The following is a 13,011-nucleotide window of genomic DNA, read 5'->3' on the forward strand; positions in this document are numbered from 1 at the left end:
AAAAGGGACAGAAAAAGTCCATTAAACTCGATGGATGTTTGAGTTTTTGGTCACTCTGGATCTGCATTCAAATCAATTAATGGGAAAACATTAATTAACGTTTTTGTATTTTCCCATAAGTCAATGTAGCAGCACAAATGTCATGTGAAGATTGACCAATCCTCTGACAAAACAACAAAAAACGATTTTTGCCAAGGAGGAATGCTGGTTCCTCATTGGCTAAATGTTACACCGTAACCTCAAGCTGATAACATTAGTGTCAGGGTTTCCTGCAGGAAAAAGTCTTTCGCGCGTGCGCCAATTTTTTTTGATAATTAATTAATGAATTCGAGTAATTAATTCATTTAATTTTTAATATTAATTCTTATTTTTGCCCTATAAAAAACACATGAATGTGCCCATGATGACGGAAAATACAACTACATGCTATCATCCACATTTATTCAACATTGAATAACTACGTTATTCACAGGACAGTGTAACTTGTTTTTTTCCCCCAGGTTAATCAACCAGCACTCGTGCCATATAAATAGAAGTCTACAGCACAGTAAAAAAACAACAACATTGGTGTAAAGTAACTAAGTAGATTTACTTAAGTAGCCTACTGTACTTATACTGTACAAAGGAGATTTTCAGGTATTTGTACTTTACTTGTGAGTAAATGAGAAGAGGAGGGTCTCTCTCTCTCTCGACGCAATCTACGACTCGCTGTGCAGCTGTGTCACTGTCAGTGTCAGGTTGACCTAGGCTCGCCTCAGAGAACTTCAAAAGAAGTTAACGACCATCAATTAACAGCTGCATGCTGCTGCTCTACTCCTGCCAGTGAGGCAAAAGTAACGAGTACCCTTATGTTTTCTTCACATGGCTGCCATGTTTGAAAGATAGGGTTGGTATGGGGGTTTAACATGCAATTTCGCGATCGCGATCATGCCTAGTACATTGTTGGATGTCCCAAATTTTTTTTTTTTTTTTTTTTTTTCAAACCCTTGGGGGGGCGGGGGGGGGGTTTTCAGGCCAGGCGGGGCGCCTGGCCTGTAAAGTGCTGCAGGAAACCCTGAGTGTGTTGTCCTCAGGGGTCTAGTTGTCCCTATTTAAAATGAATCAAACACGGAACTGAACGTACCTATGATTAGCCGCTAGTTGCGCTGTTCTGGCAGCAGAAGCAACATGTTCTCCAGTCCCCCGAACTTTTACATTAGATTTTCTTACCTTAATATTGTCATGAATACGTTATTGTTCCTGTGGCTAGTTTAAAGGGATATTACACTTTGAAAAAAACTTTTGGTCATTTTATCGTCTAATCAGGCTTTTATGAACACCTGAACAGTTTTTAATTTGCTTCATTCAATATGTAGATATTTGATGTAAATGTTAACAGGCCCTCCAGGCCCAGGGCCTCTCCCCAGACACACCCATTGTAACTTCAAACTACATTTTAACCATGATAAATTCATTAACTCAGTTAGCGCCGGGCGACTTTACGAGCGACTAGTTCACTATGGCGTTTGGTGCCGAGCGACTCGGAGCGACTTTTATATAAAAGCATTGTTTAAGCTTTTAATATGTGTTTATAGACGGAGCGAAATGGTTAGCTTACCTCAGCTAATGTCCACACGTAAACCGTGAAAAAAAAGGATACGATTATGACGTCACCTTTAAACCAGGGCTTCCTGTTGACAACAGGCCTCTGCTAGCGTTAGCCTCAATGCAACCATCCGACCCTCACGTAGCTTCACTAGGTCGGATTTTGATTCTGAAACTTTCTGTGTGGCATCTATATACGTCCCGATGCCCATACCAATGGTGGTTTGAGACGATCAAGCACGAATTGAACAGTATTGAGCTGAAATGGTGACCGGCGGCCCGTCCATGTTAAGTCAATGAGGACCAAGTCAGCGTCTCATCCTGTTATGTGGATTTAAACAGGCTTAACATGGGACCATGTCAGTGTATGGTGTATGGTGGTCTCTAGTGGTCATCTGGTGGTATGGTATGCTGGACGTGCATTCGTTAAGGTGGTCTGGTTAAGGTGGTCTGGGGGGATACAAAATAGCTATTTCCTGGCGTTATAAGCGCACATTCATATTCATATTTTGGAAATCTGGCCCTGTATGAGTTAAAAACAACCATTATTTTTTCTGGTGACTCAAACTACCCTCCTAATACGTGAGCAGGCCGTGTTTTTTCGAGAACTTTTTTCATTTATTTTTAATAATCAATTTTTGTATTAAATATTTTTCATTTTCCCAAATAATTATTAAAAATAAATGAAAAAGTTATCGAAAAAACACGGCCTGCTCACGTATTAGGAGGGTAGTATGAGTCACTAGAAAAAAATAACGGGTGTTTTTAATGAATCTATCATGGTTAAAATGGAGTTTGGAGTTACAATGTGTGTGTATGGGGCCCTCTTCCTGGAGGACGACTGATAACATTTACATCAAATATCTAAATATTGAATCAAGCAAATTAAAAACTGTTCAGGGTGTTCATAAAAGCCTGATTAGACGATAAATTGATCAAAAGTCTTTTTGAAAGTGAAATATCCCTTTAAAGCCTCGTTTCAATCACCATGACATGCGATTTGTGAAAATATGGTCCAATTTATGTTATAATTCATGTTAAAGCAGGATATGCTGTAGGAGGGGTTTGTGATTAGGGATGGCCAAATGGAGATTTTTTCTTAACAGATAACCGAAAGGCCAGTTAATTAACCGTTAACCGTTAAGGAAATGTGTTCAAAAATGCGCTATTTTAGCGCATTACACCCGTTTTTTATCCCATAATAAAGTGCCATATTTACACATTAAAAAACAATACAACTAGGAGAAACAAGAATACAAATGTTTTCTAAAAGAAATGTGTTTTTGCAAAGAAACGGTGGGATTGAAATGATCAGTCTGTAATGTGATGCGCTCTCGCCAGGCACGTGCGGCGTGCGCACATACATTAAAGGGGGCTGGAGCCCTTAACTTTTATCAACAGAATTGTCCACCAAAAGGCCCTTCGGCCCATGCCTCTCTAAAATTCTGTGCACTCCCTGCAGCAAAGAGATGCTCGCATGTAGAGCAATAACTTTCAATCGTATGACTTTTGGAATGGTTGGATCGGCTAAATGTGATGTCCATTTCATTAATTTTCTTCTCTCTCGCCCGTGTTTTGTGTGTGCTGATGCAGCGATCATTGAATTTGCGACTCTGAGCTTTGTTATTTTCGCATATCCTAGCTACTCATAACCAAGACGACTTTAACGTTCCTCACGTCATCAACATGTAACATTGGAAAGTTGTGTTTTAAGCTCTTTTTAAACGGGATTCAATGTGACGGGGGTCTGTTTTGTAAAATCCAATCCCCGACGGAGCATTTGTTTCCTGATGAACAAGTCAGCGTGTACGACTCCAAAACAAGCAGCGTCGCAGCCTCGCACAGTTGCGTGAATGCATGGATGTTACACAGACATTGGTGTCCAGAAATGTGTGACCGCGGCGCGTATAGTTGCATGGTTGATGACTTGATGTTGCGTAGATATTGGTGTAAGGGGCTTTTGGTGTGACACATGGGTTGATTTCCTTTTTCTTTTCTTTTTTATCGGTCAAAATTAACCGTTCGTGCTTACCGGTAACCAATTTCTTATCGGTTTAACAGTAACGGTTAACCGTTGGCCATCCCTACTTGTGATCATAAGCTTGTGATGATTCTTCTTTGTGTGCTTTATTTTCGGCATGCTCAAGACAATGTCCCATGTATCCCTGCGGTGGCGCGTGACCGTTGGCAGGCAATATAATTCCTTTGGTAGCATTAAAACAATGATGGCGGCACCCGTACAACGGCCAAAAAAGCTTCATTTGCGCAGCATAGACACCAATGGCTTTCCACTGTCCATATCTTTTTACAGTCTATGGTTGCCCTTCAGATATCCACACTAATCAGCCAATATAATTGGACTGACTGGCACTGGTCTGTGTCTCTCTCTCTCTCACTCTCTCTGATGTATTATGATATACTGTATGTATAACCAGTTTTAGCAACATTTTTGCCAGGATAACATGACATTTTCATATCTTGCAGGCCATGAAAGAGAAGTATGTTGGCAAAGTCCGGTACGGGATGAAGATCCGTGAAGAGGATTATGACTTGCCAAGCATACGATCGGGGATAAAACACGTACATGACAAGAGAAGGCATTATTGGCCCGTCCGTTGGGAAGACGATCGCCACATTCAGATGGCCACTGGAGATCTCAGCAATGGCTGCAGAGTTATGGTTACCCAGTGGCTGGTGAGTCACAGCTTAACCCATTCAGGCCGGGAACACATTTTAGTGTATGGGGAGGGGCTCTCTCTCTCTCTCACACACACACACACACACACACACACACACACACACACACACACACACACACAGTCCTCTCCCACACACAGGGGTATAGAGTAGAACAGTGTTTCTCAAATGGGGGTACGCGAAGGTACTGCAGGGGGTACATTACCCCCAAAAGAAAAATAGAATACAATATAAATCATGCTAATATTGTTCATAGTTAAATAATTGACTACAATTGAATTAGGAGGGTAAAAACATGTACTGTCATGTTTAATGATGACACATGGAGAAACTTGATATGAGCCTGAGTTGCTAACCCAAATTACATGGTACCAGGCTACTGGGATGTGTTTTATATTCTTTGAATGGGGGCTTAAATATCGTCATATACCAGTCTATTTATTTAAACTGTAATCAGTTTTATTAGCAAAATGGTGCCGGGTAAAGGGGATACTTGGATTCAGAAATCAGTGAAAGGGGATACTCAAGCCAAAAAAGATTAAGAAACACTGGTGTAGAAAGCTCACATCCACCGCTCCCTTCAAACTGGGGTTTGTTTTTTTTATTAAAATGTTACTTAATATACTGTATCTCTGCTTTCAGGACAAAACCAGCTAACTAAAAAGAAAAAAAATTAAAAACATCCATTTTAAGATGAGGGTTTGGCCGAAGCAACACACAGATGTAAAGGGTGTTCATTAGAACTGATTTATGGGGGGAAAAGAAGAAAGATAAGTGTTATGCTGATGTGAAAGGCTAGTCTTTACATTCATTCTTTACGCATACAGTGCATATGCCGTTTTGATTCTGTTAGAGAGGGGGAAAGCACAATTTAGACCCTGAATACCTTATTGATTTACCTTGGAATGAAATATCTCTGTTTTTAGTTTGTGAATATTTTGCGGTTTTACGCAAATAGGTTTTAAGTTTAGTTTGTTTAGTTTATTTATTTATTTTTTCCATGTAAAAGACGCATTGAATTTCATAAACACACTTCAAAAACCCATTTCATACATTTCCTTTCCCTGGAAAAAAAAAGGAATAGACTGAAGCCTAAGCTTATTACGTCTACCCTACCCTAAAGTCTACCCTAAAGTTGTTTCACAATGGGCAATTAAGCCACTTATATAACTGTGTGTCATCTTCTTCCTGATTAGGACGAGGATGACGAAGGGACCCCTGGTCCCAGACTGCGAGCCCTATTGAGGGGATTTGGTGAGTAAAATACATTGTACTGTATTCCTCTTTTGTTACTTTGCGTTTGGCTGCATATGTTTGTCGGTGTCCTTTGTTTAAGCCCATAGCCCAATCGGGGACCAGCATTCTTGGCAACGTCATCATTGACAGCCAATGAGGGAACAGCATTCCTGGTGATGCCAGTGGTGATGTCACTGGCATCGCCAGTGGTGATGCCAGTGGTGACTGTGAGCACACCTAGCGCACAAATAGGCCATGCATGCCCTACTTGTGCATGGCGCAAGTTGGCACCGGCTGGGTATGTACATTATGTATGAATGTCGGTGTCCTCTCTTTAAGCCTGTACATAACCCAATCAGGGACCAGCATTTCTGGCAATGTCATCATTAACAGGCAACGAGTGACTTGCATTTCTGGTGATGTCACTGGCATTGCAGCCAGTGGTGAGCACACCTCATGACGTCTCTACTTCAATCCCAATAGGATTAATGATTGAAACAGATTTGGTTATGTCACAATATATCGTTTTTTGGAAGCGGTGATGCCAGTGGTGATCGCACCTCATGGCGCGCTCTGCTTGCGCACAAGTAGGTACTTGTGCACAAGGTGGAACCTCGACAGAGTGCAGTTCTAGTTGATTCTGTTTTAAAGGAGATTTGCTGCACTGTTGTAAACACTGGGTCAGACCTTATAAAGTTGTACATCGGGTCAGACTCGCTGCTGCCGTTGCACCTTATGATGATTATGTAAATACATGAAAATCGCCAAAATGGCAGCCTTTGCGATTCGCTTATAGCGTGGTTCATAACCGTGATTTCGGTTTAAAAGCGATTTATCGTTCAGTCCAACTATAAATGATGTACAGTGGTCTCCAGATGTCTACAGATCACAACAGTGGTCTACAGCAGGGGTTTTCAAAGTGCCATGAGGCAGTCCAGGGGTCCCGCGACCCGCTAGAAGTACAAAGTAATTATAACCAAAATCCTCGCAACATCAACACAACATAATCTTGGGGAGAATAATGGCAAAAATGCACTTATGTTTACCCTTATTAACAGTTGAATTGATTTAAATGCAGCCTACAATGCAAATCTGATTTACTCAATAAATCACAAATTCATTCAGATGTTGTCATCTAATAATAATAATAATAATAATTAACAATTTTGATTTAAAAAATGGTTAGATCATACTGTTATTGATTGATGTTAGGGCTTTGCACACAGATGTGTGTGCGCAACCATTGCATTTTTTTCCGTTTGCTGCATGATTAAAACGCATTGGATTTGGTGTGCAATGCTTTAAGGAATCCGCGCTACGGATCCCAAAAGGAGTCATAAAAGGAGTGATTTGTTTTACCGAATGTGAAAAAATGCACAAATCGAACTGGGTTCGATCGAGAACAAATCGGAGCCGGTGTACATGAGGTTGTAGAGAATCATTGTTTTCTTTTAAAAATGCAATAGCCTGTTTTGTCTGTGCGAGAAAAAAAAACTTGTCTGTGTGCAAAGCCCTTAACAGTTAGACCATACTGTGCAGGAAACCCCCTCCTTGGCACTTGACTAGACTAATTGTGCAAGGGGTGTTCTCGTGCAAAGGTTGCTATTTTGAGACACCTGCCTTTTCCCTATATGAAAATTGAAATGCAATATCACTGTTTTTTGTTGCAGGTTGGTGCCCAACTTGCAACAAGAACACACAGCTGGGGTACTGTCATGGTCAATAAGGCTGAGATGTATGACATCTGAAGTTGCCTTAGAGCACCTTTTGGAAGTAACATGTACGGTCACTTTGAGCCAAGAAGATAAGTGAGGAACTAGCATGGCTGACAGTTGGCTATACCTTCACCTTTGAAGCGGTGTCTTGGAGGTCTTGCTTGAAAAAGTTCTGCGAATAAAACTGTGCCATATAAAGGCGTTTGTTAGGAAAAGGTCTAGCTGAGTTTAAAATCTGTGTTTAAAAAAATAGGTTTTACATTGTGTGAGAGAGAACAATGAAAAGGCCAACAGTATATTCTGAGGCTGTATTGGTTCAATTTAAGAGAATTTGAGGTACAGCAGTTGTGGCAGGCTGCTTAAGAAATGTAAATAGTACTGCACATTTTGATGGCTTTAGGCTAGCGTTTTCTCTGAGTAAAGAAAATAACCCCGCAAGACCCATACCTAAATGTTGTATGTTTAAGGTACTTAGTGCTTTATAAATGTCAGTCATACTGATGGTGTTTCATTCATGACAAGCACTTGACCATATTGTGTTCCAATGGTCCAATTCTACCAAACCTTTGTCAGTTTTATAATACATTTGTGCATGTAAGCATTTGGTAGGTTCGGTTTCTCAATCTGACAATACATTCCCACTGGTTCTGTAAATTGTGGTATCTCATGGACTTAAGTGAGTTATTTTTTGTGTATGTGTTTTATCTTTCTGTTTGTTTTCTCTTCTTCTGGCTAGTACTTTCCTCTGAAGTGTTGGATTACCAAGAGGACCAGGGTTAATGTATTGTGTAGCAAAGAAAGGATTTGGGACCACACTATTTCGTTTTTTGGGATCTTGTGAATCCACCAATATAGTAAAAAATCACAGCTTATCCATCAAGCAAGGTTTGGAAACCCTGGCTCAGCCTGATTGAGAATAAGAGTACCTTCATTACTGTAGGTACCGGTAAAACCTTTCTATATGGATTAAGTTAAGTGTACGCTTTAATTGTATCTTGTTCAAACCAGCCTTGAAGAAGATTGTATGTGTATAAATGACTACATGTTCTCATTGTTGGCTTCATTTTGTCATATTGTGTAAATGGACTGCAAATGTCTGCTTCAATAAAGTTAACTGACTGCCCCAGTGTGTGACATACAGTAACAGGTACCAGTTGTGTAAAGTAACTAAGTACATTTACTGAGGCTATACTATTCTGCTGTATCTGTACTTTTACTTGAGTTTCCAATTCTTCTACTTTTACTCCACTACAGCTCGTATCCAAATATTGTACTTTTACTCCACCCATCCATCTTCAACCGCTTATCCGGAAACGGTTCCCGGGGTTTCTCCGGAACCGAACTTTTCGTCGGATCTGACGTGCAGCTTTCTGAACTCTCTGAGGCTTTCAGCTTTCATCAAGTAAACACAAATACACAGGGAAGACAAATCTGCACATTATAACCCTAATGAGAAAGAAGTAGTCGCCAGCACTCAAGGAATATCCTTTTTACATGATTTTATTTACCTCAACGGACAGTGTACGGACGCGTTTCGGCCCTTCGGCCTTCCTCAGCGTTGCATATAACCCTACCCGGTGGTCTATGAGGCCGGCTACAGACCTAAAGGCACAAAAACAAGTGCGTGTCGTGGGGGGGAGGCGGGGGGCAGACACAGCACAATGCATTGCGGATGGAAGTCGAGTGGTTTGCAGTCGAGTGCGAGTCGTGTGGTGTTGTGTGGTTGCGTCCAACTTGCTCACGACTCGCACTAGACTTCAAACCACTGGACTTCCATCCGCAATGCATTGTGCTGTCTCTGCCCCCCGCCTCCCCCACACAACTCTCACTCAACTTGTGCGTTCCAGTCTGAGTGCAGCCTCAGAGTTAACTTCTTAGGCCGGCTACACACCTACAAGCACAGACAAGCACAAAATGCTTGTGAGAGTTGTGTGGGGGGAGCGGGGGGCAGAGACAGCACAATGCATTCCGGATGGAAGTCACATGATTTTTGTGCTTGTGAGAGTCCTGTGGTGTTGCTTCAAGCACAAGCACACAAGCACACAAGCACACACACAACACGCACAGGGACTGCTGTAGGCAAGCATTAGAGGGCAGACAAGCTGCACTTGATGAGACAGAAGGGCAGGGTTCAACTGCCAACCAATAGGACAGAGAGGCCATGATGCAATCCCACACAGGTGTGTTCACTTGTAGTTTGTACTCCACAGCAGCAGAGCCTGTCTGCACTGCAGTGACATGAAACCTCCATTTCAGAACGAAAAAGAATATTATAAATAAAATGTAAGCTTTATACAGTGGTGGAGAAAATACTCAAATTCATTGCTTAAATAAAAGTATCAATACTGAAAACATACAAATACTTTGTTACAAATAAAAGCCTGGAATTCAAAATGTATTGAGTAAAAGTATTAGTGTTGGCATTAGAATGTACTTCAAGTGCCTAAAGTAACTTTTTAAAATAGCAGATCTACAAGCTCACAACGTGTTGCATGGTGGCACGCTGTGAGCTTGTAAATCAATTTTACGTGTCACCAAAAAGCAGCAGGAGTGCCTTCAAAAGAACTACATGGCCAAATACCATATCTGCTTCCTCCTCAAGCGGAACCGCCCACTTCCGTGAAGCTTTGTGGGAAATGTATTCTTTTTTGGAACAGACTTTGACTGAACACACAACTTGGACAGAACTTTTTTTTTTAAAGTGCGTCTCAGTGTGAGTGCAGCCTTTGACACATACAAAACAGAAAAAGTACAATACTATGGCACCACCTCTTTAACAGTTCCAACTGAGATTTCCAGAGGTCCTTATCCTGAGCTACTTTCTCCACTCCCCCTGGGAGTATACAGAGGTACTCCCAGGCCAGTGTGGAGATATAGTCCTTCCGTCTGGTCTTTGGTCTACCAGTGGGACGTGCATCGAGGACCGTACTAGGAAGGAGCTCTGGAAGCATTCGTAAATGCCCGGATCACCTGATTCCACTGACTCCTTCCAAAGTGTAGGAGCAGCAGTTCTACTCCAAGTAAGTCTCGGGTGACTGAAATTCTCACCCTATCTCTAAGGAGATGCCAGCCACCTGTCTGAGGAAACTCATTTCGGCCGCTTGTACCCACGACCACTATATTTATTTGAAAACATTAGTTATTAGCTTTTTTTTTTTTCTTCTGGTGACTCATACTACCCTCATAATACGTGAGCTGTCCCTGTTTATATATTACTCTTTTATTGTATTACTTTTCCATTTTCCCATATTAAAAATAAATAAAAAAGGTTATCGAATAAAACAGCCAGCTCGTATTAAGTGGGTAGTTTGACTTGAGTTACCAGAAAAGACTTCGATGAATCTATCATGGTTAAAATTGAGTTTGAAGAATGGGTTTGTATAGGAATGGGCCCTGGATGAGCCCATGATTAAAATGACTAATATGATTCAAATATCTAAATATTGAATCAAGCAAATTAAACTGTCCAGGGTGTTCAAAAAGCCTGAGTAGATGATAAAATGACCAAACCTTTATTTTAAGTGAAATATCCATTTAACCCACCCTATAGGCCATTTGAAAACAAATAATATTTGTATAGTTGCGACCGTCAGGTCGCAGTTTAGTCATCAGTATGACATCACACTGCTGACATCAGTATGACATCACACTGTACACAAATGACCCTTCTTCTTCTTTCGTGTATCATCGTCCTTGATGATTGGTTGACAACATTGTATTTCACAAGATTTCTTGTTACTTAGGGGAGGCCCTGACGGCACACTTCAAGCAGTGTGATGTCATACTGATGCGGAGATATGAGCAGGGCAAAGGTGTGACGTGTGACAGACGGACGGCCGGACGTGTGACCGACGGACGGCCTGTGGAGGTTTTGATACTAAACTGCGACCTGACGGTCGCAATCAGTATGACATCACACTGCTTGGTGTGTGCCGTCAGGGTCATTTGTGTACGGTGTGATGTCATACTGATGTCAGCAGTGTGATGTCATACTGATGTCAGCAGCTATGTCTCTATATATGGAGTTATATGTTGTTCGTGTCCAAATATGGGGCTTGTGAGGTCAGACTTAGTGAGATTCGTCGGTTATCTCCATATATGGAGGGAGAACCAGCTTATGAGCCGATGAGTTGTGTCAGAGTCGAGATCCTGCTTGCATCTAATCTGTCGGTAGGAGATCCTGCTTGCATCTAATCTGTCGGACTGCCCTGGATACAATAATAGTATGAACTTTAAGTGTTTATACTCTTTCTGGCCAGTAGATGGCTCCAAACATTGATCCAGATTCATTCATCAGTTATAGAAGAAGAATTGCGGAAGTGTGCGGTGGCTGGATGGTAAACAAACGAATCATCCTCAAAATGCCTTAAATAGAATCATCCCAGTGGATTTAAAGGTAATATATATATATAAAATATATTATAAATTAATGAGTTTACTTTCACAATAGGAGGAGTGAAAGTTTCCTCTTTTAGCCCTGAAATACGAGAACAAGAAACATGACTGTTTCAGGGCTACCTCTAATTATTTGTTGGTTTATCTTTTAAAAGAAACATTTGTAAACGTATGTCTCCTCTTTTGTCATGTATCAGTCAAATTATGATAATTATGAATATTGTGTTGTGTTCATACCAGTAAGGCAATATAGTATAGTTACTATTATGTACTATAGTATAGTACACTTGTACCAAATGACTATAATCATTCTGGAGTTATATTCACACTGAGGATTTTTCTGTGTATTCATATCATAAATTGTTGTTACAAAATATGTGTAATTGTACGTGTGTGTACTGTGTGTCTGTCTGTCTGTCTGTCTGTCTGTCTGTCTGTCTGTCTGTCTGTCAGAGCACTAAAGCCAACATGCCTTACCTGGGAAGCGAGGAGACGGTCAAGGATCTTAAGAGAGCCCTGTCCAACCCTAATGTCCAGTCTGACCCTCTGCGATACAGGAACACCATCCTCAAGGTCATTAGGTATGCTGAAGGTTGGGCAGGGTTTACTGTATATTATATATTATACTGGAGACAGATGGATGGATGTTTCTTTCACTCTGAAGCTTGGCACTCATCAGTTCGGCCTGGCTAAGACAAGAGTTTCTCTCTCTATCTCTCTGTCTCCCTCTCAGGGTGATGTCCCAGGGTTTGGACGTTTCGGGTCTGTTCAGTGAGATGGTGAAGGCATGTGCAACAGTAGACGTGGTCCAGAAGAAACTGGTGTATGTCTTCCTGTGTTCCTATGCCAGCCTGAACCCAGAGCTGTCCCTGCTGGTCATCAACACTCTGAGGAAAGACTGCCAGGATCCTAACCCCATGGTCCGCAGCCTGGCACTCAGGAACATGACCAACCTAAGGTAAGGTACTGTGTAGAATGATCATATAGTAACTCTTTTATCAAGAATGAGAAGGTGACCTCAAACGCTTTAAAAAAAATAATCTTTTAGTGAATATAGAACTGTCATGCACATGTCGGCTTTTATTATTATGTCTTGAAATAAAGTACACTGCTTTTACGTCCGTTCCCCTCCTTTTTACTTTTTGAGTGCTTGGATCCTCCTTCTCTTTTTTCTAGTTCAAGGAACAGTTCAACTTTCAACCTTATTTCCATACGGTGTATATGGGTCACTAGTTAGTGAAGGCAACCAGACTATAGTACTTTTCCGACATTATTCCTTCTTTCTTTGGGATGAAAGTGTACCTGCCGAAAGCGATACTAAAGCACAACTTAACAATGCAGTACCAAACAAAAGTGATCATAACAGTCAATGTCAGTCATGTCA

General features: G+C 41.2%; 1 protein-coding gene across 3 annotated transcripts in view; it reads left to right on the forward strand.

The window, feature by feature from the left end:
* The window catches only part of ap4b1 (adaptor related protein complex 4 subunit beta 1), a 50,011-nt gene that overhangs the window by 25,306 nt on the left and 11,694 nt on the right, over positions 1-13,011 (forward strand). The window contains exons 1-3 of one of the 3 annotated variants that reach the window (XM_080733410.1): positions 11,562-11,628; positions 12,081-12,208; positions 12,361-12,585. In XM_080733410.1, the coding sequence (XP_080589536.1) occupies positions 12,096-12,208; positions 12,361-12,585 (338 nt within the window). In that variant the 5' untranslated portion in view covers positions 11,562-11,628; positions 12,081-12,095. Of the gene's footprint in view, positions 1-11,561; positions 11,629-12,080; positions 12,209-12,360; positions 12,586-13,011 lie in introns of those variants that run through there. The other 2 variants (XM_080733409.1, XM_080733408.1) reach the window with 2 other exon arrangements.

This window comes from Nannobrachium achirus (genome assembly GCF_963921795.1).
Source record: "Nannobrachium achirus genome assembly, chromosome: 9".
Lineage (NCBI taxonomy): Eukaryota > Metazoa > Chordata > Actinopteri > Myctophiformes > Myctophidae > Nannobrachium > Nannobrachium achirus.